General features: G+C 40.9%; 1 protein-coding gene across 2 annotated transcripts in view; it reads left to right on the plus strand.

Annotated features, from left to right (window-relative positions):
- The first annotated feature begins 467 nt into the window (after nucleotides 1-467).
- The window catches only part of Hsdl2 (hydroxysteroid dehydrogenase like 2), a 53,217-nt gene continuing 26,408 nt past the window's right edge, over nucleotides 468-27,276 (plus strand). The window contains exons 1-6 of one of the 2 annotated variants that reach the window (XM_042695130.1): nucleotides 468-560; nucleotides 11,313-11,476; nucleotides 13,792-13,890; nucleotides 18,383-18,497; nucleotides 19,988-20,091; nucleotides 22,990-23,088. In XM_042695130.1, the coding sequence (XP_042551064.1) occupies nucleotides 544-560; nucleotides 11,313-11,476; nucleotides 13,792-13,890; nucleotides 18,383-18,497; nucleotides 19,988-20,091; nucleotides 22,990-23,088 (598 nt within the window). In that variant the 5' untranslated portion in view covers nucleotides 468-543. The remainder of the gene's footprint in view (nucleotides 561-11,312; nucleotides 11,477-13,791; nucleotides 13,891-18,382; nucleotides 18,498-19,987; nucleotides 20,092-22,989; nucleotides 23,089-27,276) is intronic. The other variant, XM_042695138.1, reaches the window with a different exon arrangement.

The following is a 27,276-nucleotide window of genomic DNA, read 5'->3' on the forward strand; positions in this document are numbered from 1 at the left end:
TGTTCAGCCCCGTGTCAGGGAGGCTCCGGAGGCCCGCGGCGGGTCAGGAGCACACGCTCGGGCGTGCACCCCCAGATCCGTCCTCAGTGCTGCGAGCTCCCTGCGCCCTCCTCAGAGCCACCCTTCAGGCCCAGAGCAGGCGCTGCTCCGAACCTCCGGCGCCAGGGGAAAAGGCGCACGTAGGGACTGACGCCCGCAATACACCACACGCCTGGAGGAGACCGATTGTCACCGTAGGACCCCTCCCTCCCCCCCCGCCGGGGCGGGGCGAGGGCTCTCCTAAAGCGCGTGCGCCAGAGAGCCAGTTTCCTGGACGTCGGTTGGGAGGGTAGAGTGTCACGCCCAGCGCCCGGAGCGGTCTGCGTGCGCAGGCGCACTCAGCAAACCCTGCTTTTTCGAGCCCCCATCCCCCCGCCCCCCCAGGCGGACCTCGGGGCGGGACCTCGGGGCGGGGCCTGGGGCGGGGCTAAATGCGGCGGGGTGGTCTGCTTTTAGACTCTGTTCACTGCCGCGTCCAAGTCCAGTGCGGGGTCTGCAGGAGCCATGTTACCCAACACCGGGTAAGAGGATGGGGGCGCTGCGAGCGAGGCTGGGCTGAGGCGCGTGCGGGGCTCAGGGGCGCCGCAGCGGGTCGCCCGGCGGCCGGGCTCTGCAGAGGGAGGCTTAGTGAAGTTGCCGCCCGGCGCCCTGACACCCCGGCGCGCGCACGGCGCGGTGCACCCAGGGTCTGCGCTCGAGCTTGGAAAACCATCCGAAGTTGTGTGTAGTACACCCGGGGGGAGGGGGGCGCGAAGGGAGCGGCAGAGTGAGACCCTCTTCCACCCGTGGAGCGTCGACTGTGAGTTTCTCCCTGCCCTCGGTGGTGGCCCCATCTTGGATTCAGCAGGAGCTGCGTGACAACTAAGGGGCTTGCAAGTTCTAGGTGAAAGGTCACTGGGGCCGCTGGTGACCCTTTGGGTTTCCACTTACCCCAATCGCTTGGCTGTCGAATGATGAATAGTAGGATGGAGTTTTTAAAATTGCATCTTGACTTTGATTCTGCTATTTATTTAACAGTAAGAAATGTGTGTTTATGAAGTCAGAATTATCAGTCTGTTCTTTTAAATCTGTACTTTGATGAAAAGCCTATAAAGCCATGATAAATGCACGTATATGTTTAAATAAATGAAGACATGTATTTAGTATTTTTATGGTATTGCACTATTTATTTTGTGATACTAGAGACAGAACCCAGGGTTTCCTTCATACAGCTAGGCAAGAGTTCTTACAATGGAACTATACTTTGGTCCTTGCTTTTATGCTTTTTAATATTTTGTATTTTGGAAACTATAAGTACATATGCTGAATTAAGGTTTTTCTCATCCACTTAGGAAGCCTGCTTCATTTCGGTCCAGTTGTTTATTTCAGCCACAATGACCTAGTGTTATTCTTTCCTTGCTGCTAGAAATTGCAGTTATCACTGTCATATGTTAAATTCATGTATGTACAGGGAGCTAGAGATGGGCCCCAGGATCTGTTCAAGATGAACACTTCAACATTGAGTTATATTCCCAGCCTTTAATTTTTTATTTGTGTGTGTGTGTGTGTGTGTGTGTGTGTGTGTGTGTGTGTGTGTATAGGTACTGGGGCCTGAACTCAGGGGCCTGGGTGCTGTCCCATAGCTTTTTCACTCAAGGCTGGTGCTCTACCACTTGAGCCATAGCTCCACTTCTGGCTTTTTACTAGTTATGAATGAATCTCACTGACTTTTCTGCTCAGGCTGGCTTTGAACCACGAGCTTCAGATCTCGGTCTTCTACATAGCTAAAGTCTCTTATAGGCATATACCATCATCCTAGGCTTACTCTTGGTTTATAAAATATTTGAATATCTGGCAAAGCTAGATCCCACCACATTTAATTATTTTTCAAATTCTTTCTGGTTATTCTTTTTTAATTTTTATTGTTATTATGGAGGTGATGTACAGAGGGATTAGTTATATAAGTCAGGTAATGAGTACATTTCTTTTTGGACAGTGTCACCCCTTCCCTTGCTGTCTGCCAGTTATTCTCTCTTGTCACCACCCATAAGTTGTATAGCAGTTCATTTTCAACATAGTATCTAGTGAGTATGGTATTTATTCTTGAGTATCTAGTGAGTATGGTATTTATTGCTAGTACTAGAGTTTGAGTACAGGGCCTCTTGCTGGTTTGGCTTTCTTATTTGGCTGACACTCTACCACTTGAGCCATACCTCCAGCTGTAAAATTTCTTAAATGTGCCAGAACAGGACTGATGCTCAACTGCTTTAGCCACGCCACCAATTCCAGCTTTTCTGCTGGTTAATTGAAAATAAGAGTCTCATGGAGGGCTGGGAAGGTGGCTCAGTAGTAGAGTGCTTGCCTCGCGTGCTTGAGGCCCTGGGTTCAATTCCTCAGCACCACATAAACAGAAAAAGCTGGAAGTGGCGCTGTGGCTCAAGTGGTAGAGCACTTGCCTTGAGCTGAAGAGCTGAGGGAAAGCACCCAGGCCCAGAGTTCAACTCCCGACTGACTGAGGACCAAAAAAAAAAAATCTCATGGATTTGTCTGGCTGGTTATTCTCTCTCTTTTTTTAAAACTTTTTGCCAGTCCTGGGGCTTGAACTTAAGGCCTGGATGGATACTGTCCCTGAACTTCTTTTACTCAAGGCTAGCACTCTCCACTAAGCCACATTCCCAGCCCTTAAGTTATTCTTTCAGATTTTATCCCATTTACTCTGATTTTGAGGTGCAAGAAAATTTTAGTAAGCTGAAGTTTGAATTTACATTGAGTTTGAGTTTACATTTTCAAATGTTAGTTATCTACTAGTGGCATTGAGAAATTTGGACTCTTTCTCTGAGTGCCCTTTCCATTGACATTGTGATTCTAACACTTTGATCTGGAAGACTTGACAGTACAGATCCATCTGGGTTTCCTTTGTCCTTGCTGCCAAAGCCCCAGACTGGCTGAGAGGGAATGCCCTTTGTCCTACTGGGATTCTGTCCCAGTAGGCAAGAGGTTCACAGGGAAAGGAGGGAGGCTTTAGCAACAATAATTGGGACATCTTTAGCTGAATACTTCTATTTAAAATATCAGTAGGCCAATCTTAACTAATCAGGAGGCTCAGATTTGAGGATCACAGTTCAAAGCCAGCCCAGGCAGCAAAGTCCATGAACTTCTTATATCCAGTTGTGACCAACAAAAAGCCAGCTGTGGCTCAAGTGGTAGAGTACTACCTTTGAGCAAAAAAGCTCAGGGACAGTGTCCAGGCCCTTAGTTCAAACCCCAGCACTGGCACACACACACACACACACACACACACACACACACACACACACAAATCACTTTAACATTTGATATATGCTGTCTTATATATAGAAAAGGGAAAGTTGTACACATCATACAACATATACATACATTTTATATAATGTTTGTATATTAAAAATACAGAAAAAGAATAGACGGGAAATTAATGAAGCTGGTTACCCACACAAAGACACTACACTTCTTTGAGCATATATTATTAGAAAGTTTTGCCTATCAAACTTATTTTTACAACATGCCTTACCAAAGATGAAACAGAAAAGTAAAATAGAATGCCAACGTAAAACATAAACTTAACTATATATTAACCTTATCACTTGTAATTTTTAACATATCATCTGTATGCCTTCAGAAGGATTCAACCTAAAGGCATAAAGAAAGGCAAAGAAATCTTGAATTCTGTGTAGTAGATGCATTTCTGGTAGTGGCATTTGAATTCTATACTGTAGGTTTATTATTAGTAGTGGTATTAATGTGGCAATTAAAAGATTAGTGTGTCTTATATTACACATCTATCTTGTGTTGCTCTGACAGTTTAACAGAACAGATAAGACTTTACTGTTTCTTTAGACATGTATGAAAGATTCTGGAATATCTTTTAATATTCCTTAAGCCTTTGTCTTTTGCCTTACTTTATCTATATCGAATCTTTGTTACCAAAACTATCAAAATTTGCTATTTGTCTTATAAGTGTGTTTAATGGCCTGGTATGAGAGTGTATATGCTTGGTAGCTGATCTAGAGACTTGTCAGGCAAAAGGTTAACGAAATTCCATCTCAATCAGTAAGATTGGCCTAGTGGTATATGCCTGTAATCTTAGCTATGCTGGAGGCGTAGGTAGGTTGGAAGATTGGAGTTTGAGACCAGCTCTAGACAACAGTGTGAGACATAATCTGAAAAATGACTAAAGCAAAATGGTAGAGCTGATGTCTAATAAACTTGAGGCTCTGAGTTCAGAAATTCCAATATCAAAGAGGCGGGCGGGGGGGGGGGGGGGGGGGGGGGGAGGAGGGGGGGGGAGGGTGAGAGAAAGAATAGAAAAAAGGATGTTTAAACTAGATTTTGTGTGTGTGTGTGTGTGTGTTTGGGTAGTGCTAGGGCTCAATCCCAGGGCCTCATGCATACTAAAGATATATCCTACTACTATATCTCCAACCCCTTAATCTAGCATATGTATCTAATTTGCCAGTGACTAAGGTAAAATTTTACTATTGTTCCAAACAATTCAAGGCCCTACAAAAGTTACATTCTAGTTACTCCATTTTAATGTAGGTTACTTGTAGCAATATATTTTATTTTATTTATTTATTTTTTGGGGTCTGGTCCTGGGGCCTGAACTCTGGGCCTGGGCACTGTCCCTCAGCTCTTCAGCTCAAGGCTAGCGCTCTACCACTTGAGCCACAGTGCCACTTCTGGCTTTTTTCTTTTTGCTTATGTAGTGCTGAGGAATCGAACCCAGGGCCTCATGCATGCAAGGCAAGCGCTCTACCACTGAGCCAAGTTCCCAGCCTATATTTTATTTTTAAAAAGCCCACAAGCCGGGCGCCGGTGGCTCACACCTGTAATCCTAGCTACTCAGGAGGCTGAGATCTGAGGATCGCGGTTCAAAGCCAGCCCTGGCAGGAAAGTTGGTGAGACTCTTATCTCCAATAAACCGCTAGAAAACCAGAAGTGGTGCTGTGGCTCAAGCGGTAGAGTGCTCGCCTTGAGCTGAAGAGCGCAGGGACAGCGCCCAGGCCCAGAATTCAAGCCGCACGACTGACCAAAAAAAAAAATTAAAATAAAATAAAAAACCCCACAAGCATTATTTTATTATGATCACACTCCTTTTTTTTGGTCTCTATATTTACTTACCTTATCTTTGGTTTTCTGATCTTGAATTTCAGATCTTCCATCTGGAAACACTCTTTTCTTTTTCATTTTTGTTTTTGTTTTCCTCTCCTTTCCTCCCTCCCTTTCCCTTCTTCACCCCTCCCTTACTCCCCCCCCCCCCCCCCCCCCCACTTCTTTCTTCCAGTTCTGAGGTTGCTTGGTTGTTTGCTCTGCTGGTGTTCTACCACTGGAACCACACATTCGCACCTTCATTTTGGTGCTTAATTAGCGATAGAATCTCTTAGACTTTTTTGCCTAGGCTGGTTTAAAACCTCGGGTCTTTCAGATCTCAGCTACCTGAGTAGGAAGATAGGATTACAGATATGACCCATTGGTGCCCAGAATGGAAACACTTTTCTTCTGACTGAAGTAGACATAAGCAAGAAAAGAAAAGTATATGGGTTAGAATAAAATCAACAGTATTGTCCTTATTTGTGGAAATCATTACTCCAGACAAAAGACCAAGATTGTGTTTGTTGGTTGAATTTCTAACATGTGTTTGTCTTTTGTATTACAAACTACCTCCAAATTTGACAGAGATGGTAAAAGCTGCCAGCTATCATATGACTGGGAAATCCAAGCATGTCACTTCCATCCCATTGTTTTAGTCAACAAAAGCCATAAGGCTAACCTAGACTCCAGGGGAAAAGAAAATATGCTCCTCCTCTTGATGGGAAAAATGTTTAAAGAAATAGTGGTTATCTTTGAACTTGAGGTCTGGGTGCTGTCCCTCAGCTTTTTTTCTCAAGGCTAGCATTTTACTACTTGAGCCACAGCACCACGTCTGATTTTCTGGTGGTTAATTGGAGATAAGCACCTCATAGGCTTTCCTGCCCAGGCTGGCTTTGAACAATGATCCTCAGATCTCAGCCTCCTGAGTAGCTAGGATTGCAGGTGCCACCAGTGCTAGGCTTGTGATTATCTTTGATTAACAGCTTGTAGTCATACAAACCAACAACTTTATTAGTATGTGTTCTAGAGAAATTCTTGTAGATGTGATTGGAAGATGAATACAACTATTTATAGCAGCATTGTCCATAATAGAAAACTCTGGTAACCACCCTGAAAATCCATAAATAGCATGAGTAAATAATTTATAGAAAGTTCATTTATAGAATCTCAGGTATTGTTGGAAAGAAAATAAATATATTGATTTAAATCAATGTAGACAAATCTCCAATATTAGAAGGAAGTAATATGATAGAATAATATGTACTGTATGAAGCTATTACATAAATTTAAATACTGTATTGCTTAGATCATGTTTAGCAGGTATTTTGCTTTTGTTTTTGTTTTTTTTATAAAACCCTGGATAGTAGATACTTGGCTTTGGGAGGTAAAAGACAACATTAGAGACAGATATATAACAAGAGAGGAAAGCCGGGCGCTGGTGGCTCACGCCTGTAATCCTAGCTACTCAGGAGGCTGAGATCTGAGGATCGCGGTTCAAAGCCAGCCCGGGCAGGAAAGACTGTGAGACTCCTATCTCCAATAAACCACCAGAAAACCGGAAGTGGCGCTGTAGCTCGAGTGGTAGAGCGCTTGCCTTGAGCTGAAGAGCTGAGGGACAGCGCCCAGGCCCAGAGTTCAAGTCCCACGACCGACAAAAAAAAATAAAATAAAATAAAAACAAGAGAGGAAAACAATTTCTATATTATTTTTTATTGTTGATATTCAAAATAATTGGGTACAATTTTTTTGTAGTACAAGATCCAATGGGAAGAGTGAAACTTAATTTGAGGAGTGAAGGGTAGTATAATAGTTTCATCAAGTTTTAACAATGTATCACAAACTGGTAGCTTAAAACAAATTTATTAACTGGACACTGGTGGCTCAAACCTGTAACCCTCCTGTAGCTTCAGGAGGCTGAGATATGAGTATTGTGCCAGCCAGGGCAGAAAAATCTGAGACACTTGTATCTCCAATGAAGCACTAAAAAAAGCCATAAGTGGAGCTGTGGCTCAAGTAGTAGAGCACTAGCCTTGAGCAAAAAAGCTCAAGGACTAAAACCCCGAGTTCAAATCCCAGGACTGGCACAAAAATAAAACAAAACAAAATAAAATAAAATAAAACTAAATTAAACTAAATGTATTCTCTCATGGGCCTGGGAGCTAGAAATTATGATGTCAGCAGGAAGACTCTGCTTCTTTTAAAAATCCTAAACTGGGCGCTGTTGGCTCACAACTATAATTCTAGCTATTCAGGAGGCTGAGATCTGAGGACTGCAGTTCAAAGCCAGCCTGGGTAGAAGAGTCCAGTTAGACTCTTAGTTCCAATTAACCAGTAGAAAACCAGAAGTGGCGCTATGGCTCAGGTGGTAGAGTGTTCCCCTTGAGCTGAAGAGCTCAGGGACAGTACCCAGGCCCAAACTTCAAGCCCCATGACTCGGAAAAAAAAAAAAAAATCCTGGGTCCTGTCTTCTTCCTAGTTTCTGGCTGTTAACAATCATTGGTATTCTTTGGCTAGGATCTGCATCACATGGTGTTGATGACATGAAAGCTATGGCTGTTCTTACTCTTCTTGTAAGGACACTAGTAATACGGCTTTAAAGGCCTACTCTTCTCCAATGCTAGTTTTATCTGCAGCAACTGTTTCCAAATAAGGTCATATTCTAAGGTACTGGAGTTTTGAACTTCATCTTTTTTTGGTGGTGGTAGGGAGATACATTCTAGTAATAGCAAGAAGATGATATTTCACTTAATTGAGGTTCAGTATTTGTGTTCTGTTTTTTTTTTTTTTTTGAGTGTGTTCTGTTTTTTTTTTTTTTTGAGTCCGGTCGTGGGGCCTGAACTCTGGGCCTGGGCACTATCCCTCAGCTCTTCAGCTCAAGGCTAGCGCTCTACCACCTGAGCCACAGTGCCACTTCCGGCTTTTTTTCTTTTTGCTTATGTGGTGCTGAGGAATCGAACCCAGGGCTCAGGCATGCAAGGCAAGTGCTCTACCACTGAGCCACCTTCCCAGCCCCAGTATTTGTATTCTGTATCATCAAATTGATCACAGTGTTCAACTGTAAAAATTATTCTTTGCCGGGCACCAGTGGCTCACTCAGTAATCCTCACTACTCAGGAGGCTGAGATTTGAGGATCATGGTTCAAAGCCAGCCTGGACAGGAAAGTCTGTGGAACCAGAAAGTGGAGCTATAGCAAAAAACCCCCTCAGGGACAGCACCCAGGCCCTGAGTTCAAGCCCCACAACTAACAACAACAACAACAAAGATATTCTTTGCTTATGACCATACCCACAAAGGTAGTGAATTGTATTTGGTTTGTGGACCATGGCTTGCTGTTGACCTTTGGTTTATACATAGATAGATAAGTGTTAGGAATAATTTTTAAAATCACAAGAAATGAGTAATGGTATTTTAGGTAGTTGTTATTTTGCAGAATGTCCCCCATTACAGTTATGGAGGAATAGAAAGATAGCTTCCGGGGTATTGGTAATTTTCTTAACTTGAATAATAATTACACCATTTCCATTTTTATTTTGTCTTTTAAACTTTAAACATTCCTTTTACATACTTACGATATGTTTGCTATTTTTACCAAGAATAGTTCTCTCCCTTCTTATGTCTCCTTTCCTTTCTTCTTCTCCTTCTCTTCCTCCATATTGTTCTTCTCCTTCTCTCTTTCTCTTTTTTTTGTTGGTCATGGGGTTTGAACTCTGGGCTTGAGTGCTGTCCCTCAGCTCTTCAGCTCAAAACTAGCGCTCTACCACTTGAGCCACAGCACCACTTTCTAGTTTTTCTGGTGGTTTATTGGAGATAAGAGTTTATGGCCTTTCCCACCCAGGCTGGCTTTGAACAGGACCTCAGTGATCTCAGCCTCCTGAGTAGCTAGTATTACAGGTACGAGCCACTGGCACCCAGCCTTCTCCTTCTCTTTGTGTGGGTGTACAAGTTACTGGTGCTTGAACTCAGGCTCTCATGGCCTTACTGGGCTCTTTTGTTCAAGGTTGGTGTTCTGCTACGTGAGCCACCTTTCTACTTCTTGCTTTTTGCTGGTTAAATGGGATAATAGTCTCAAGTGCTTTTCTTCCCAGGATGGCTTTGAATCATAGTCCTCAGATTTCAGCCTCCTGAGTAGCTAGGATTATAGATGTGAACCACTAGTGTTTGGCTTGCTCCTTCCTTCCTTCCTTCTTTCCTTCCTTCCTTCCTTCCTTCCTCCCTCCTCCTTTTCCTCCTTTTTAGCATAAATTTAACTTTAATAATTGTGTACTATTAATGTAAACAAGATTTAATACTTGCATTAAAAGTCTGTGTGCAGTCAACATTATTCAAAATTTGTAAGTTTTCTTTCCATGTTTGTCTTTTCCGGATGTCTTATCATCAGATCTTGTATCTCAAGAACTAGAGCAAGTATTTTTTCTGTGAATGGGCATCCTCATTCAAGATGTGGTTATGACATCTGTATCTCCGTCATTCATTATCCAGGAAGCTGGTATTGTTGTCAAGTTTCCAACAAATAAGTTTCTGCTCACCAGCCTCTCAGCTATTCCTGGATTTCCTAATGCATCTTGAATTCTCTACATAACTGATCTTTCCTTTCTTTTTATAAAGATGATTATTCCCTCATTTAAAATTAATTCTACTTTCACCTCTTTTGTTCTATATCAGGCATGTAATCCTCTAGTCCTGGAAGAGCCTTCTGTTCTTGTGTTTACAAGCCTGTCACCTCTTTTCTCTTTTTCATGGTCAATTTTGCTTGCTTTTCTTTGCTTGTAGAAAGCAAACAAGAAAGTGTATTTCCCTCTGCTTTTATTTTAGATATTCCCTTCTCACCTAACAATTGAGTAAGCAGCAAGTTTAAAGTTAATATGGAAGGATGTAAAGACTGAAGTAGGCCTAGAGATTTATTAGAGATTATTTCTAGTCCATCTCACTTTTATTTATAGCTTTCCTGAGGTGTAATTGTATATGGAGTAATCCACCTGTTTAATATAGCTAAACACTGTTTTATTCACTAAAATTAGCATTGCAATTGATTTTTAAAACCTCCTCATCATTCCCCAAAGAAACTCCTCACTCCTCAGCTGTGAATCCCCAATCCCTTCCACTCCCAATTATAGGCAGCCACTGATGGGATGACTCTATAGATTGGCCTCTCCTGTGTATGTTATAAATGGAAGCCTGTTTTATGTGATCCTTTGTGCTGCTTTCTGTCACTTTGCAATATGTGTTTGATTCATCCATAGTATAGCATGGATCAGTAGTTGTTTCTTTTTAACAGTGTTAATGAACAGTATTGCACATTGTGTTTATCTATTCATTAGTTAGTAGATACTTAGGTTTTTTTTCCACTCTCACTGCTATACCCATCCATTGAACAATTATTTGCTGTTAGATAATTTCTTTAATTGTTAAGTATTCATTGTTGAAAATTTGAAAAGTATAAAAGAATTAAAAGAATGCCATAAAATTTATGCCTAATTCTACCATTCAAAAATAAGGAGCTGGGTGTGGTGGTTCACATCTGTAATCTTAGCACTTGGGAAGCTGAAGCAGGAGGATCATAAGTTTGAAGACAGCCTGAGTTACATGGCAAAACCTTGTCTCCAAGAGGAAAAAAAGACAACCTTCCCCAAATTGGTTAATCCCTATTACATCCCGCCCCACCACATCCCCAACCCTGCTGGGGTCTGAACCCAAGAATCACACATGTGAGGGAAGCACTTTACCACTTAAACTATATGCCTAAGTCCTATTTTTATTTTGTTTTTGAGATAATGTCTCACTAACTTCCCAAGCTGGACTCAAACTTCTGATCTTCCTACTTCTATCTCTATAGAGTAGTTAGGATTATAGACACATTAATACTTCTGTTGAAAAGAAAACTTGTTTATTTATTGTATTTAAGATTTATTTTTTTCATTTGAGCAGGTTTTGTTTGCCAGATCTCAGCAGACTGGCTAATTGGAATTGTCATAAATACTTTCTAAGTCTGTAGGTGGTAGTATAGTAGACTTATCAGTTGTCACACAGGCAGGGGAAAGGGTTTAGAAAAAAAAAATCTCACAGAGCAGGAAACATGTCTATTATGAAATGCACATGAGTTTTGGATATGCTGGCCAATAAATAAAACATTGACATTTCTAATAAGGTCATATTTGTTCTGTTGCAGGAAGCTAGCAGGATGTACAGTTTTTATCACGGGTGCCAGCCGTGGCATTGGCAAAGCTATTGCATTGAAAGCAGCAAAGGATGGAGCAAATATTGTTATTGCTGCAAAGACCACCCAGTCCCACCCCAAACTCCCAGGCACAATCTATACTGCTGCTGAAGAAAGTAAGTATGACAGGTACCATTTCATGAGATGCTGTCACACAGAGATAATCTGCTAGAGAGTTGAGTTTATGCTATTTGAAAGCTACCTTAAAAATAATTATATCTATTTCCAGAAGTATTTATCTAGTCACCCAAGAGCAGTGGTTTTGACCATTTTTCTCTTTTTAAAGCCATTTTAAAGCCATATGAGAGAGTCTAGTTCAAAATCATGCCTCTGGCCTGGGGGTATAACTTAACCTTGTTCAAGCCTTGAGTTCCATCCTTAGCTCTGCAAAATCAAAACAACATTCATCACCACCACAACAGCAGCAAAAAACTATGTCTCAGGAGAGATGGAGTGGAATTGGAGAGAAACAGTTTGAAGGAGGAATGCTGTGAACATTTCACAAAAGCTCTTTGTGTTATTCTCAGCACTTTGCAAGTCGTTTTCAGTTTTTGGTTGACTAATCTTTATCCTGAACTATGTTCAACTCATTGTGTCCAGTGCAGTGCCAAGACGAAAGGCTTCAAAATTCAACTTCTGTTGATATTACTAGATGTGTGTGTGTGTGTGTGTGTGTGTGTGTGTGTGTGTGTGTGTGTGTATGTAAAGACCTTGTGTATATGAAACTGGGTTTGAAATGGCCTTAGACTTGTGATCTCTCTATCTCAGCCACCTAATTTCTGGGCTTGGCTTCCAGGTATGCACCACCATGCCTAGTGATATTGCTAGCTTTGTTAGTCACATAAATTGCACATACTATAGTGATGGCTGAGGATTGTACATGAACAGCTTATGAGTGGAATGATATTAGGGGTACTTTATATTATTTTGTGTTGGTAGTAGTCCTTAAACTCACAGCCTTGTACTCTTGCTTGACTTACTTGGGTAAGACAAGCACTCTACCACTTGAGCTACTGCTGTATTTCTGACTCTTTGCTGGTTAATTGGAGATAAGTCTCAGATTTGTCTGCCCAGGCTGGCTTCAAATCTCGATCCTCAGATCTCATCCTCCTGAGTAGTTAGGACTATAGGTGGGAGCTACCACCAGATGCTGGGGATTATTATTATTATTATTATTATTATTATTTTTTTTTTTTTTTTTTTTTTTTTTTTTTTGCTGGTCTTGGGCCTGAATTCTGGGCCTGGGCGCTGTCCCTCAGCTCTTCAGCTCAAGGCTAGTGCTCTACCACTTGAGCCACTGCATCACTTCCAGCTTTTTCTGCTTATGTGTTGCTGAGGTATCGAACCCAGGGCCTCATGCATGCGAGGCAAGCACTCTACCACTGAGCCACCTTCCCAGCCCAGGGGGGATTATTTTAAAGTACAAACAAAAACTAAACAAGGGAGTGGGGGGAGGGGGAAGATGGGAAGGGATGGGAAGGGGAAACAAAGGAGGAGGCAACAATGCTTGATAAGAAATGTATTCATTATCTTGCCCATGTAATTGTAACCCCTCTGTATGGTATTTTCACAATTAAAAAATATATCTATATAAAGAATGAAATGAAAAAAAAAAACAAAAAAAACTAAACAAGTAGAAGGTAAACTGGCAAAAGATGATGGAGTAATAACAAAGCTTTAATCTATTCTTTGTATTTTTGGCAAGTGTAATTTTAGTTTTTTTGTCAGTGGTGGGGCTTGAACTCTGGGTCTGGGTGCTATCCCTGAACTCTTCAGCTCAAGGCCAGTGCTCTACCACATGAGCCACAGTGCTACTTCCAGTTTTCTGGTTTTCACGGCCTTTCCTGTCTGGGTTGGCTTTGAATGGCGATCCTCAGATCTCAGCCTCCTGAGTAGCTAGGATTATAGGCGTGAGCCACCAGCGCCCTGCAGTGTTTGTAATTTTTTTTTTTTTTTTTGGTTGGTTGTGGAGCTTGAACTCTGGGCCTGGGCACTGTCCCTCAGCTCTTCAGCTCAAGGCTAACACTCTATCACTTGAACCACAGCGCCATGTCCCGCTTTTTCTGTTTATGTGGTGCTGAGGAATAGAACCCACAGCCTCCTGCATGCAAGGCAAGCACTCTACCACTGAGCCACCTTCCCAGCCCCGAGTGTTTGTAATACTTTGTAATAGAAAGTTTAAATTTTTTCTCTCTCTTTGTTTCTTAATAGATTTTTAAAAATTCTTTGTCTTTTTCATTTTTTAGTAGAGTTGATCTAGCTGGCTAGAAGCTAGATATGGTTAGTCTGTGGACTATGAGATGGAGTTGTTATGAGAATTATTTATTGGTCCTGGTTTTCTGAAAATAAGACACATTTTGATTGCTGAATCAGAATGGAAGGTGCAATAGTTCAATGCATCAATGCCTATTTGTTTGTTTCCCCTTTGTAGTCGAAGCAGTTGGAGGAAAGGCCTTGCCTTGTGTTGTTGATGTGAGGGATGAGCAACAAATCAACAATGCGGTGGAAAAAGCAGTCGAGAAATTTGGAGGTAGGATCATGATTCTGCAATAATTACTGAATATTGATAAAAAATAATAGTGATGACAAACCTAATAGGTGCCTGGAAGTGGATAGCACTGAACTCTAGATAAGCTGATTTTTCCTATAAAGTTTAGTTTATAAATCAGATATGAGATTAGCATAACTAGTAATAAAACAGTAATAATAAGTTACTGTACTACTAAGTTATGTAACAGTAGTCTCTTCCTGAAGTGTGAGGTATATGATTTATCCAAGCACACTAGCACAAAAAGCTTGGATTTCCTTTTTCTTCCTCAGATTGTCACTTACAGAAGATTTGTTCTTACTGTAGGTCTTAGCGACTTCAGATAACTACAGTTTTCTTTCTTTATGTTGAGAATTTTCATCTTTTCCCTTAGAGTACCATAGTGATTGTCCATGCCATCTCTAAAATGCTGGTATTACTACTGTAGTACTTCAGGGCCATTATTAAATAAAATAATGTGATAACAGTGACAGTTGATGTGATTGATAATCAAGACCATTTCTAACTGATGAATGGGTGGGTAGGTGTAGAGCATGGATACAGTACACAAAGGGATGGTTCAGGTCCTATGTGGGATGGAGTAGGATGGCGAGATTCCATCACATCACTAAGAATGATGTGTGTAATTTTTTTTTTGTCAGTCATGTAGCCTGAACTCTGTGCGTGGGTGCTGCCCCTGAGCTCTTCAGCTCAAGGTTAGCGCTCTACCACTTGAGCCACAGCGCCACTTCCGGCTTTTTGCTTATGTGGTATAGAGGAATTGAACCCAAGGCCTCATGCATGCAAGGCAAGCACTCTACCACTGAGCCACCTTCCCAGCCCTGATATGTGTAATTTTAAGTTAAGGAATTATTTAATTCTGTAATTTTCCATTTAGTTATTTCAAACTGGTACTAGCTATGAATAACTGAAACAGTGGAAAATGAAATTCTGGATATAGAGACACCACTGAATAATTATAGATTTGTTTTGATTTTTTGGATTTTCTCTGAGTCCTGGGAGTATAACCAGAAGCAAGTAATTTACTAATCTGATGTGTGTGGATAATATGACAAATCTACCACCCAAAATAAAGTTAGGACCTAATAGAAATCTCATATACTTGCCTCTCCTTGATTAATGTAAACATTATTTGGTGATTTTTTATATTTCTGGGATAAAATGTAGGTATCTTATTGGTATTCACAGTATTATATAACCTGGTATCAACAGATTTTTTTTTCTTTTGGTTCCATCTTTTTAAAAAAAATCTCTACATAACTGCCTTATTCTAAACAATAATTTACTTCTGTTTTCTTACTCTAAGGATTTCTCTTTTCTCTTCCCCTTCTTGAGCCATATGCAGTAGAGGAGTGCTCCCTCCTCTACCTTTGATCTTTGCAGAATTCTCCCTTCTCTGTCTTTCAAATCCTCCCCGATATGCTTATATCTTATCTCCTTCACAGAGCTTGTTCCTCACCATGCAAACTAATAGAGCCATATTTTCTTTCTTCTATATTCTTTTATTGTGAAAATACTGTATAAAGGAGTTACAATTACATGGGCAAGATAATGAGTACATTTCCTATCAAGCATTGTATCCTCCTCCTTTGTTTCCCCTTCCCATCCCTTCCCTTCCTCCCCCCCCCTTTCTTCTATATTCTTAAGCATTCCTTTGATCCTTTCCTTGTACTACTTTAGATTTCAGCATTTCTTTATTTCTCCCCCAATTAGTTCATGAACTCTTAGGGGAGGAGTGTCAAGAGTGAGCAAAAGCTATATAAAGTATTATATAAAAGTATAGCAGGGCACCTGTGCCTTTCCAGGCTTGCCCAGACCATTTCTACTGTCCCCCATCATGTTCCAGAGGATTGTGTGTATATATGAGAGACATGGCCAATGGAAAACATCATGCTTTATTGTTAGGGGATCTGGTGTAGTGGACTGAAACACAGACATTTGACCCAAGTAGGACCACTGCCTTTAAATCTAAAATATTACCTCTAGCTGGCAGTCTTTCCCAAAGTAAAATGAGAAGAGGAGAGACTTTGCAAAATTGTCTTTTCTTATTGCTAGAGCCGTACATATGATAGAAAGGAGAGGAGGACATACAATGCAGAATCTTTTTATTTAAAATGACTTCATGGAGTAAAAGTGGGCAATAGGATTGGATCTGGCAGGAGCAGGTGGAGGGAGGATGGTCTCATTCTCCTGTATTCACAGGTCCTTTTTCACCCATTCTGTCTACTGACTAGGTATGAGTTTAACACCACTGGGTAGTGAGAGCACCTCATCCAACCTTGTTCATTCAAGTTACACATTATATACTACATGATGAAACAGCCTATATATGAATTTTAAAATGTGAAATGCCTCCAATTTCAATATTGGGCAACAGAGAAAGTAAAGAATCAACAAATTTCTTCTTTTGTTGCCACAGAAAACTGAAAGACCTAAATTAAAATTTCTCCCTTCTTAGAAAAATTAGAGCCCAGAAATCTCTCCCATTTAATTTTCTAATTCTGCTTAACCAGGCAGTTTTAATTCAAATGTGATCTGGGTTTTCTTTTTTAATTTTTTAGCCTACTGTAGCTTAGCTCATCTTCCCAACTTGATATCATTCCTTCAGCATCTTCAACTTTACTGTCATGTCATCTGTTTTCCAAGTAGTGAGTAGAAGGCGCCAAAAGGAAATTTGGTTCTGTGTTTCTCAAATACATGTCCATGTAATTGATTTGGCATTTATAACCATTGTAGAATCAAGTGGGAAATGTAACTCAGTGATAGAGCACTTGCCTATCACATGGAAGGCCCTGGGTTCTATCCTCAGTACTACAAGAAAACAAAAAACCAAGGAGGATACGCTTTTGGGACTGCAAGAATATCTCAATGGTAAAGCACCTGTCCAGCATGGATGATGCCCCAATTTTGATCCTAAACACTTAAAAAACGAAGTGGATGTAACTCACTATGTAATCCAAACTGGCCTCCAGCTTGTGTTTGTCCTGCCTCAGCCTCCTAGATGCTGGAATTACAGTGCATCCCATCATACCTAGCTTCTATATTTTTGACAGAAAAAACTTTATACTTTGCTCTGTTATTGAAAAAGGGCACCCCAAACCCTCATGTCTTTTTGCAAAATTTGCACATTGGCAGTGGAGTTACTTCTGCTCTAGAGTCTTTTCTTCCCTTAATATCCATTTGATGTATTTAAAACTCGGTGTTTCATTTTACTATTTTCGAGTGAGCAAGATGTGTTCTGCAGTTCAGTCTTTGCTGTCTTATATGTGAGGTGGCTGTCACTTTCATAAGTGTTCTTTCTTTCTTTAATTTCATTTTCTTTTTTGTTGGTGTTTGTGGGGCTTGAACTCAGGGCCTGGGCACTGCCTCTGATCTCTTTTGCTCAAAGCCACTTTGAGTTTTTTTCTGGTGGTTAATTGGAGGTAAGAGTCTCACAAACTTTCCTGCCTAGGCAGACTTTGAACTGTGTTCCTCAGATCTCAGCCTCCTGAGTAGCTAGAATTATAGGGGTGAGCCACCATCACCAGCTCATAAGTGATATTTTTTCATCTGTTCTTTTTTTCCCCCAGAGAACCAAGTCTTTATTTATCTTTTTGTTTATTTGCTTTTAGTTCTACACTGTGGTTGCCAGTTACAGTCTAATAATTGGGAAGTCTGTAGTCTTTGAATTTTGCCTTTTAGAGATGGCATTACCTTTGTCTTGGTCATGCCTCTCCTGGACAGTTGTACTTCACAGTTAATATTGTCTCAAATTGAAACTCCAGAGCTTTCTCTTTTCTCCCAAGACCATAATGAGCCCTTCCCTTTAAGAAAGGGGAATGAGTAGGGAGAGACTAGTATATTTGGAAGGGACACAAACCCTAGAGACGGGGCTGGGAAGGTGGCTTAGTGGTAGAGTGCTTGCCTTGCATGCCTGAGGCCCTGGGTTCGATTCCTCAACACCACATAAGCAAAAAGAAAAAAGCCAGAAGTGGCGCTGTGGCTCATGTGGTAGAGTGCTAGCCTTGAGCTGAAGAGCTGAGGGACAGCGCCCAGGCCCAGAGTTCAGGCCCCATGACCAGACCCAAAAACAAAAAACAAAAACAAAAACCCTAGAGACATGCTAGAGAAGAATTTGACCTAAGGTTTATAGAGATAGAGAGAGGAGACCAGCAGGTAAGAGAAGAGCTTCATCTCTCTAGGATCTTACGTTTCCTGCAGTTTCCCAAGGAGCTCTGAGGATTGGCTACATTCATTGTGCTAGTGAAAATCATGTGGGTGCTATTTTGAACTCCAAACTAATATATTCATTGATTAATATATTAATCAGTCGTTGTCTAAAAGAAGTATTTTTGACTCATCAGAGGGTTCCATGTTATGGAATAAATGCAGTGTGTGTGTGTGTGTGTGTGTGTGTGTGTGTGTGTGTGTGTGTGTGTGTGTGATGAAGTCTCACTTGTATTAAAATGAAATGAATTGATTGCTTTGGGAACAGGAATTGACATTTTGGTGAACAATGCCAGTGCTATTAGCTTGACCAACACGTTGGAAACACCTACAAAGAGAGTGGACTTGATGATGAGCGTAAACACCAGAGGCACCTACCTCACGTGAGTCATAAGCAAGTGCTAGGAGAGAACATCACAGTGTTTTCTCAAGGAATTCACCTGGTCCTAGACAGATGTGAACCAGATTAACAGTATAGTTCAAACTCTAATCAATAAATTTTAATGATCTTATTAAGTTAACTGTGGCTGAGAGTTTTCAGTACAATATGCAAGATAGAGCTTGTTGCCATGAAACCTGTACTTGACTGGGGATGAGTAATGTGGAAGGCGAGGAGGCCTGCAGAGTGCAGGTAGAAAGGTTCTGTCTAATAAATCAAATGAATGCTCCTGTTTACAGTGATAAATGAAATGAGCTCTTTGCTTTGGCTGTAAAATATGATCTTACTGTCTGCCATAAATTCAAGTTTGTTTCCCATTTATTTTCCTGTTTATTGACTTTTTTTTGAGACACAGTTTCACTGTTTTAATGAAAAATCAGCTATGATATTGTGTGTTTCTTCTCACTTCATCCCCATAAAAGTGAAATACCTCTGGAAATGCAAAGCAATATGTACAAAAGCCCTGTTGTGTTTGTTGTATTTGGTGCTAAGGTTGAAAACATGTTGGACTTGGTAACAAGAGTGTTAGACATTTGAAAATAAAACAACTGACTTAAAAGTGTAGTAGACTAGTTCAAGGTCCTTGATGTTCTTGAATATGAAATGAGATATAAAGTAATGACATCTTGTTTAAGGTATTGTAAATTAATACTTAAAATTTACAAATTTTGGACATGAATTATTCTTTTATAAAGTGAATTATGTATTTTTGAGAAGTTTTCAAAAATAAAATTATATAATGCTCCTAGAGGCATACTGTGTTTTGTATTTGTATAAATGGAATTTGGGAATGTACTGGGAGTTACATTACTGAATCACAGTGCTAATGTAAGTATTATGTCTACTAATAATATGTGATATTGATGATATAGCACTTAACTTTGTGTTTAGTATTTGTATTGTCAGCATATTGTCAGTCTTATATTATTTCATTTTAGTCCTTTGGTCAATTCTAAATGATAGTAGGTGTTAATTACCCACATTTAGAGAGGAAAAAACAGAGCTAGAATGCTGTACAGTTTGCTTAAGATCATACATAAAGGGAAAGAATCAGAATTTGAACCATGGATGTCAAATGTAATTTCAAAAAGTGGACTGCCAGGTACTGGTGGCTCACATCTGTAATCCTAGCTACTAGGAAAGCTGAAATCTGAGACTTGCAGTTCAAAGCTAGTCTGAACAGAAAAGTGTGAGAGTCCATTTCCCATGGTCCAGCAAGAAAGGTGGACTGGAGGTACAATTTCAGGGGTAGAGCCCCAACCTATGATTGTGCTAAAGCACAAGATTCTGAGCTTAAGCCCCAGTACTGTCATACACATAATACACACATACACACACACATACACACACACACACACACACACACACATACACACAAAGTGAAGCAATCATTAGATAGCTATTAACATGATTTGTGTTTTCTTTCCCTTTCAGATCTAAAGCATGTATTCCTTTTTTAAAAAAGAGTAAAATTGCTCATATCCTCAATCTCAGCCCACCCCTGAACTTAAATCCAGTTTGGTTCAAACAGCACTGTGGTAAGTGGTAGGGTGAGGGGATGGTTTGTCTGGTTGTTTTGAATAAAATCAGTGTATTTATTATGTAATCATAATCTGGACATAGTATTTTAATTGAGTTTTCTTTTTTTGGGGGTCCGGTCATGGGGCCTGAACTCTGGGCCTGGTGCTGTCCCTCAGCTCTTCAGCTCAAGGCTAGCGCTTTACCACTTGAGCCACAGCGCCACTTCTGGCTTTTTTCTTTTTTCTTATGTGGTGCTGAGGAATCGAACCCAGGGCCTCATGCATGCAAGGCAAGTGCTCTACCACTGAGCCACCTTCCCAGCCCTTAATTGAGTTTTCTATACCAAATAAATAAGTAGCATTTTGGAAAATAGATATATTTTTTTCCAGTACAGAGGATTGAATCCATGGCCTTGAGCTTTCCAGGCAAATGCTCTTCCATTTCAGTTACAACCTAGCCCTTTGGTTTTATATTTTATTTATTTTCAAACTTATTATCTTTAAGTAGGTGTACAAAGGATTTGTCATTTTAACAAAGCAGTTTGTGCATATACTATATCTTGATCATTGTCACCTTTTTTTTTTTTTTTTTTTGGTTGGTCATGGAGCTTGAACTCTGGGCCTGGGCACTGTCCCTCAGCTCTTAAGCTTAAGGCTAGTGCTCTACCACATGAGACACAGCATCACTTCCGGTTTTCTGGTGGTTTATTGGAGATAAGTCTCATGGACTTTCCTGCCCCGGCTGGCTTTAAACCATGATCCTCAGATCTTGCCTCCTGAGTAGCTAGGATTACAGGCATGAGCCACTGGCGTCTGTCCAATGTCAGCCCTTCAACATTGTCACTCAGCCCTCCTTTCCCCTCACCTTCCCTCACTCTTCTTCATTTGGTAGGATATACATTGGATTTTTTTTTTTTTTTTTTTTTGGGTCCGGTCATGGGGCCTGAACTCTGGGCCTGGGCAGTGTCCCTCAGCAATTCAGCTCAAGGCTAGCGCTACCACTTGAGCCATAGCACCACTTCTGGCTTTTTTCTTTTTGCTTATGTGGTGCTGAGGAATCAAACCCAGGGCCTCATGCATGCAAGGCAAGCACTCTACCACTGAGCCACCTTCCCAGCCCCTACATTGGATCTTGTATGCATTTCCCCCCCTCTTCTCCTCTTCATTCGTTTGTCTGCTCCTTTCGAGTATTGCTTCCTGGAGTTTTATTTTGCTGAACTTTGGTTTTGGCTTTCTAAGGAATTACACTATTTGAGATCTCCCTTGAATCTACCATATTTTAATTAAGACATTTTTATACACTTGTATATCACCAATGTATTTATTTATGAATTTGAAAGCTAAACCTCGCTTCCACATATAAGGGAAAACATAGATCCTTATATATCATCTTGTACATCAGTTAGAAATGGATTGAAGACCTCAATATAAGACCTGAAACCATGAAACTATTACAGGATAGAATAGGGGAAACATTAAGGCTTCTGGGCACAGGTAGAAACTTTCTGAGTAAAGATCCAGAAGCACAGCAAATCAAAGAAAGACTTGATAAATGGGACAGCATCAAACTAAAAAGTTTCCACATGGCAAAAGACACAGCCAACAAGCTAAAAAGATAGCCTTCAGAATGGGAGATTTTTGCCAGCTACACATCAGACAATAGCCTAAAATCCAGTATATACAGAGAACTTAAAAATTAAACCCTCAAAAAACCAACAACCCAATTAATAAATGGGCTAATGAGCTAAAGAGAGTCTTCTCAGAAGAAGTGAAAATAACCAATAGACATGTGAGAAAATGTTGTCAGATAATGAGTACACTTCCTTTTGTACAGTGTCTTTCTTCTGTTCTCTCACTGACTCCCAGTTATATTTCATTTTTGAGATGAAGTCTTGCTAATAACTTTGCTCAAGCTGGCCTCATGATTTTCCTGCCTCCTTCTCTCTCTCTCTCTCTCTCATTGTTGGTCATGAACTCTGGGCCTGGGTGCTGTCCTGAGCTCTTCAGCTCAAGGCTAGCACTCTACCACTTGAGCCACCTTCCCAGCTCTCCTGCCTCCTTCTATTTCCTGAATAGCTGGGATTACAGGGTCATGCCATGTCTGGGTGGAAAGTATTTTCCTAACCATTTAGGAATATACTTAGAAAATTGAGACGTAATTTGTATTCATTAAAATCTACAAGTCTGGTTCTGCTTAATGAGTTTTAACAAGTGTATACTCCCATGTAACCATTACCTACTTAATCCATTGTAACCATTACTCAAATCAAGATATGGAAATTGAAAAATAAATAAAAAGCCATGGAGTTCCATTATTTCAAAAGCTGTTTCTTGTCCCTGTGGGTGAGTTTTGTAAAGCTGGTTGAAAACTAGTCATGAAATCCTGTTTTTTTTTTGTTTTATTTGTTTTTGGCTAGACCTGGGGCTTGAACTCTGGGCTTGGATGCTATCTCTGAGCTCTTTTGTTCAAGGCTAGTGTTCTACCACTTTAAGCCATAACTCCACTTCTGGTTTTTGAGTGGTTACTTGGAGATAAGAGTCTCACAGGGAATTTTCTATCCGAACTGTGATCCTCAGATCTCAGCCTCCTGAGTAGCTGGGATTACAGGTATGAGCCACTAGCATCCAGCTCACCCAGCGTGTTTTAAATATTATAGTTTATATTATTGGAAAGAATTCTCAAAAATATGCCAGGACAAAAAAATTACTAAATAAAGAAATTGGGTACTGAATTTCTTTTCTTTTCCAGACAGGGTCTCACTGTGTAACTCAGGCTGGCTTTGAACTCATGATCCTCCTGCTTCTGGTTCCTACGTACTGAGATTATAGGCATATACAACCATACCCAGAAGAAATTGGTTGTTTTTACTCTTAATTTATTTCCCAATTAAATTATTACTTTGTGATTTCTTTCAGCTTATACCATTGCTAAATATGGTATGTCTATGTGTGTACTTGGGATGGCAGAAGAATTTAGAGGTGAAATTGCAGTTAATGCCTTATGGCCTAGAACAGGTATGTGCTTTTAAAAACTCCACCTATTAAACATGTAAGTATTGTCTTTGGCAACTAACAACAGTACTTCCTGCCACTGCTAAGGCCTGAACTTAGTGTCTCATATTAGGTAAGTGTTCTATTACTGATCTATATTCCTAGCCATGGCCTTGATAATCTTGAGAAGCATGTCATAACTTGTCTCTGTCTCTTGAGAAACAAGTTTAACTGTGTGTGTGTGTGTGTGTGTGTGTGTGTGTGTGTGTGTGTGTGTGTGTGTGTGTGTGTGTGTGTGTGTGTGTGTGTGTGTGTGTGTGTGTGTGTGTGTGTGTGTGTGTGTGTAGCACTGGTTCTGTGGAATGAACTCAGGGCCTGGGCACTGTTCCTAAGCTTTTTGGGGGCGGGGAGGGGTCGGTCGGTCAGTCGTGGGGCTTGATCTCTGGGCTTGGGTGCTGCCCCTGCACTCTTCAGCTCAAGGCAAGCACTCTACCACTTGGGCTACAGTGCCACTTCCAGTTTTCTAGTCGTTTATTAGAGATAAGAGTCTCATGGACTTTTCCTGCCCGAGCTGGCTTTGAACTGTAATTCTCAGATCTCAGTCGCCTGTGTAGCTAGGATTACAGGCGTGAGCCACTGGCACCCAGCTGTCCTTAGCTTTTGTGCTCAAGGCTGGGCTCTGCCACTTGACCCAGAACTCTACTTTCAGCTCTTTGTTGGCTAATTGGAGATAAGAGTCTCACAGACTTTCCTGCCTGGGCTTGCTTCAAACCACAATCCTCAGATTTCAACCTCCTAAATAACTAGGATTATAGGCATGACCTATTGACATCCAGTATGAGTATGATGTCTTTAAAGTATTTCAAGGAGGAATAGGAATACTAAATTTGTGTCAAATGCCACAATAGTTTCTATTTTTTTTTTTTAATTCTGGTACTGGGGCTTGAACTCAGCCTCATGTTCTTTCTTGGCTTCTTTTGCTCACAGCTGGAGCTCTATCATGTGAGCTGTTTGTAGGTCTAGCTTTTTGCTGAATAATTGGAAATAAGAGTCTTGAACAGTTTTGATTGCTTGGGCTGGCTTTGAGCCACAGTTCTCAGATCTTAGCCTCTTGAGTAGCTAGACTTACCACAATAGTTCCCAATAATTTAGATACTCCCCATTGGATTAAGTAGTCTGGGTATCTCTTTTGTATCACTCACATTTGAAATTACATTATTAATTTATAATTATGGTGACTATTGCCTTCCTTGAATACAAACTTTGAGGATGGGGTAATTTATACTCTGTTCCTTTTGTTAGTTATTGTAGAAACTTGGTAAATATTTCATGAATGTGTGAATTTAGAATTCATGAATGTACAATATGGTTACTTCTGCCTAGATCCAAAATAGACATTTCAAACATATCTTACATAAGAGTGTGAACATTGTATGACAGGGAATATAGAGGGTATTATCAGGATCAGCAGGATGTTGCTGGAGATTTTGCTTTAGCTTTGAGATATTGGTCTTAGAAGGCTTACTCAGCACCCAGGAGCCAGTGTCCCTAGATTTAATGACATAGTAAATGAATTTATAATGGTGTTTCTGTGGTCCATGGTATGATAAGTTATTCTGGATACTTCAGAAACATAGCAGGGGAGCCATGTGGATCAAGATAGAGTTAGGAAAGTTGATTTTCAAAAGGAGGCATCCAAATGAAATAAAATCTCAAGGGGATACTGGAGCTGGCAAGAAGGAAAACTACCTTGGCAGAGAGAATATATGCAAAGGCTGCAGTGTAGAAACCTGTGTGTGGTGAAAGTGCCAGGAGTGCTGGGCACCAGTGGCTCACGCCTGTAATCCTAGCTACTCAGGAGGCTGAGACCTGAGGATCGCAGTTCAGAGCCAACCTGGCAGGAAAGTCTATGAAACTCTTATCTCCAGTAAACCACCCGACAATCAGAAGTGGTGCTGTGGCTCAAGTGGTAGAGCACTAGCCTTAAGCTGAAGAGCTGAGGGACAGCGTCCAGGCCCAGAGTTCAAGACCCACGACCAACCAAAAAAAAAAAAAGTGCCAGGAGTTTGATGTGGTGTACATAATATGGTGTGAGCTGTTCTTTCCCACAGTACTTGAGTAACTTGGAATTTGGGTAGAGGTGAAGGTAGAGGGGGAAATTGATGGTCTATCTAAGCCTCAGGTCTTCTTTGCCAAATTGAACAGCTTTTCTTTTTTACTTTCTCTGTCTCCTTTCCTTTTTCTCCTTCCTTTCCTTTCTTTTTCTCTCCTTTCTTTTTTTCTCTTCTTTTATTTTCTTTCTGGCTGATACCAGAGTTTGAACTGAAGGCTTCTCCCTTGGTTGGCTTGCTAGCTTAGCTGGCATTCAGCATTTTGAGCCATGCTTCCAACCTGGCCTTTTGCCAGGCCTGGCCTTTTGGAGATGGAATCTCATAGACTTCTCAGGTTAGCTTCAAATCTAGATCTTCTGGCTCTCAGCCTTAAGAGTAGTTAGGATTGCAATTGTGAGTTACCACTTCCTGACTTGATTTTTGATACCGTGATGGTGGAAGTGATCGAACCCAGGGCATCAGATTTGCTAGGCAATGGTCTACTGCTCTGTATCACCAAACTAGCAGTTGGAATTTTAATCTGTATTCAGTGGAGAGTTTCTTGTAGAATTTTTAAATCAGGGGAATAATAAGAAGCAGAGGGGAAAATAGGAACAGTATCATGCTGCAGTTGCTCATGAGGGTGTTTAATATGGCATCTGACTACTGGATGGCTTGTGAAAGGCCAGCCAGCAACTAGAATATACATTATTCATGAGTGAAGTTATGACAATGGATTGGAGAGGGTGTCCAGGTTCTGGGCTGTTTGTAAAGATTCCATTTTTAAAAAACACATTATTTATCCTGAACTGTATAGAAGACTGTAGTCAGAACTAGAAGTAATCTTCCAACATGATTGCCTTTGAAGGAAATGGAGATTTATCGTGGTTAAGGGAATGGATCTGTGTAACATTATCTACCATTAGAGCCGCCTCCAAGTTGGCTGCTTGTCTTGTTTTGATTCAGTGTTCCCTCTGGCCACTGGCCACATTGCCCTCCCAGATTTGAACACTTGTGCACTGTTGAATTCAATAGCACACTGCTGAGGGGATGAGAGGCAGGCTGCCCTCTAGTTGTCTGTCTCAGGCCCTAAGCTAGGTCACCTCCAGGACTATAAATTTTTCTTTTAACAAGACTTGTTTCATAGTCCTGCTGAATGGAGGATGGGCAGGAAGTAGAGATGCTGGCGGCCACTCAGAATGCTGGATATCTCTTGCCTCTTCACTGGTCTGGACAGGTGTGGTGGAAATAGGAAAGTCCACTTTGGGGTGGATTTATGTGGGGCAGGGTGGGGAAGCTGCTGATATGCCGTGGCAGCACAGACAGAAGTCACAAGACGATCATAGCGCCCTGGAGGCCTCTCACCTGCAGCACACTGTCACGGATGAAATAATTTAGCTAACCTGGGAAGGCAAGGAGATTGGGTAGCAGCTGGCCTCTACCTCTCTTCCCCCTCCCTTGTGCTGGAAACCAAATTTTCCTGTTTTTCCAGGGACTATTCACTGACTAGGACCTAATTACTGACTAAACAGCAGTGTTATCTATATAAGATGATAAAGTACACACACACACACACACACACACACACACACACACACACACACACACACACACACTTTTAGTGCTGAGGATTGAATCCATGCTGCCTAACAGTTTAAGGGTCAGTGACTTTTTTTTTTTTTTGCTAGTCCTGGGGTTTGAACTCTGGGTCTGGGCCTGGGTGCTGTCCCAGGCTCCTTTTGCTAAAAGCTAGTGCTTTACCAGTTGAGCTACTGGGACCCTTCTGGCTTTTTCTGTGATTAATTGGAGATAAGAGTCTCACAGACTTGCCTGCCTGGGCTGGCTTCAAACTGTGATCCTCAAATCTCAGCCTCCTGAGTAGCTAGGATTACAAGTATGAACCACTGGCATCTGGTTACAGTGTCTTTTTTAGCTTTTAGGTCAAAGTATGTATTTCCAGCATATAATAAGTTTAAACATTGTTTAAGGAATGACATAGATCTATATCTAAATTATCTAAACTCTGAAATATAAGCTACATTGAGACAATTTGATTTTCACTGCTTAATCTGCAAACTAACATGCTTTGTAGGCAGAGCAAAGGGGAATACAGGCATGGGGG

The sequence above is a fragment of the Dipodomys spectabilis genome, unplaced genomic scaffold, assembly GCF_019054845.1.
Source record: "Dipodomys spectabilis isolate Male_0828 unplaced genomic scaffold, ASM1905484v1 ptg000006l, whole genome shotgun sequence".
NCBI lineage: Eukaryota > Metazoa > Chordata > Mammalia > Rodentia > Heteromyidae > Dipodomys > Dipodomys spectabilis.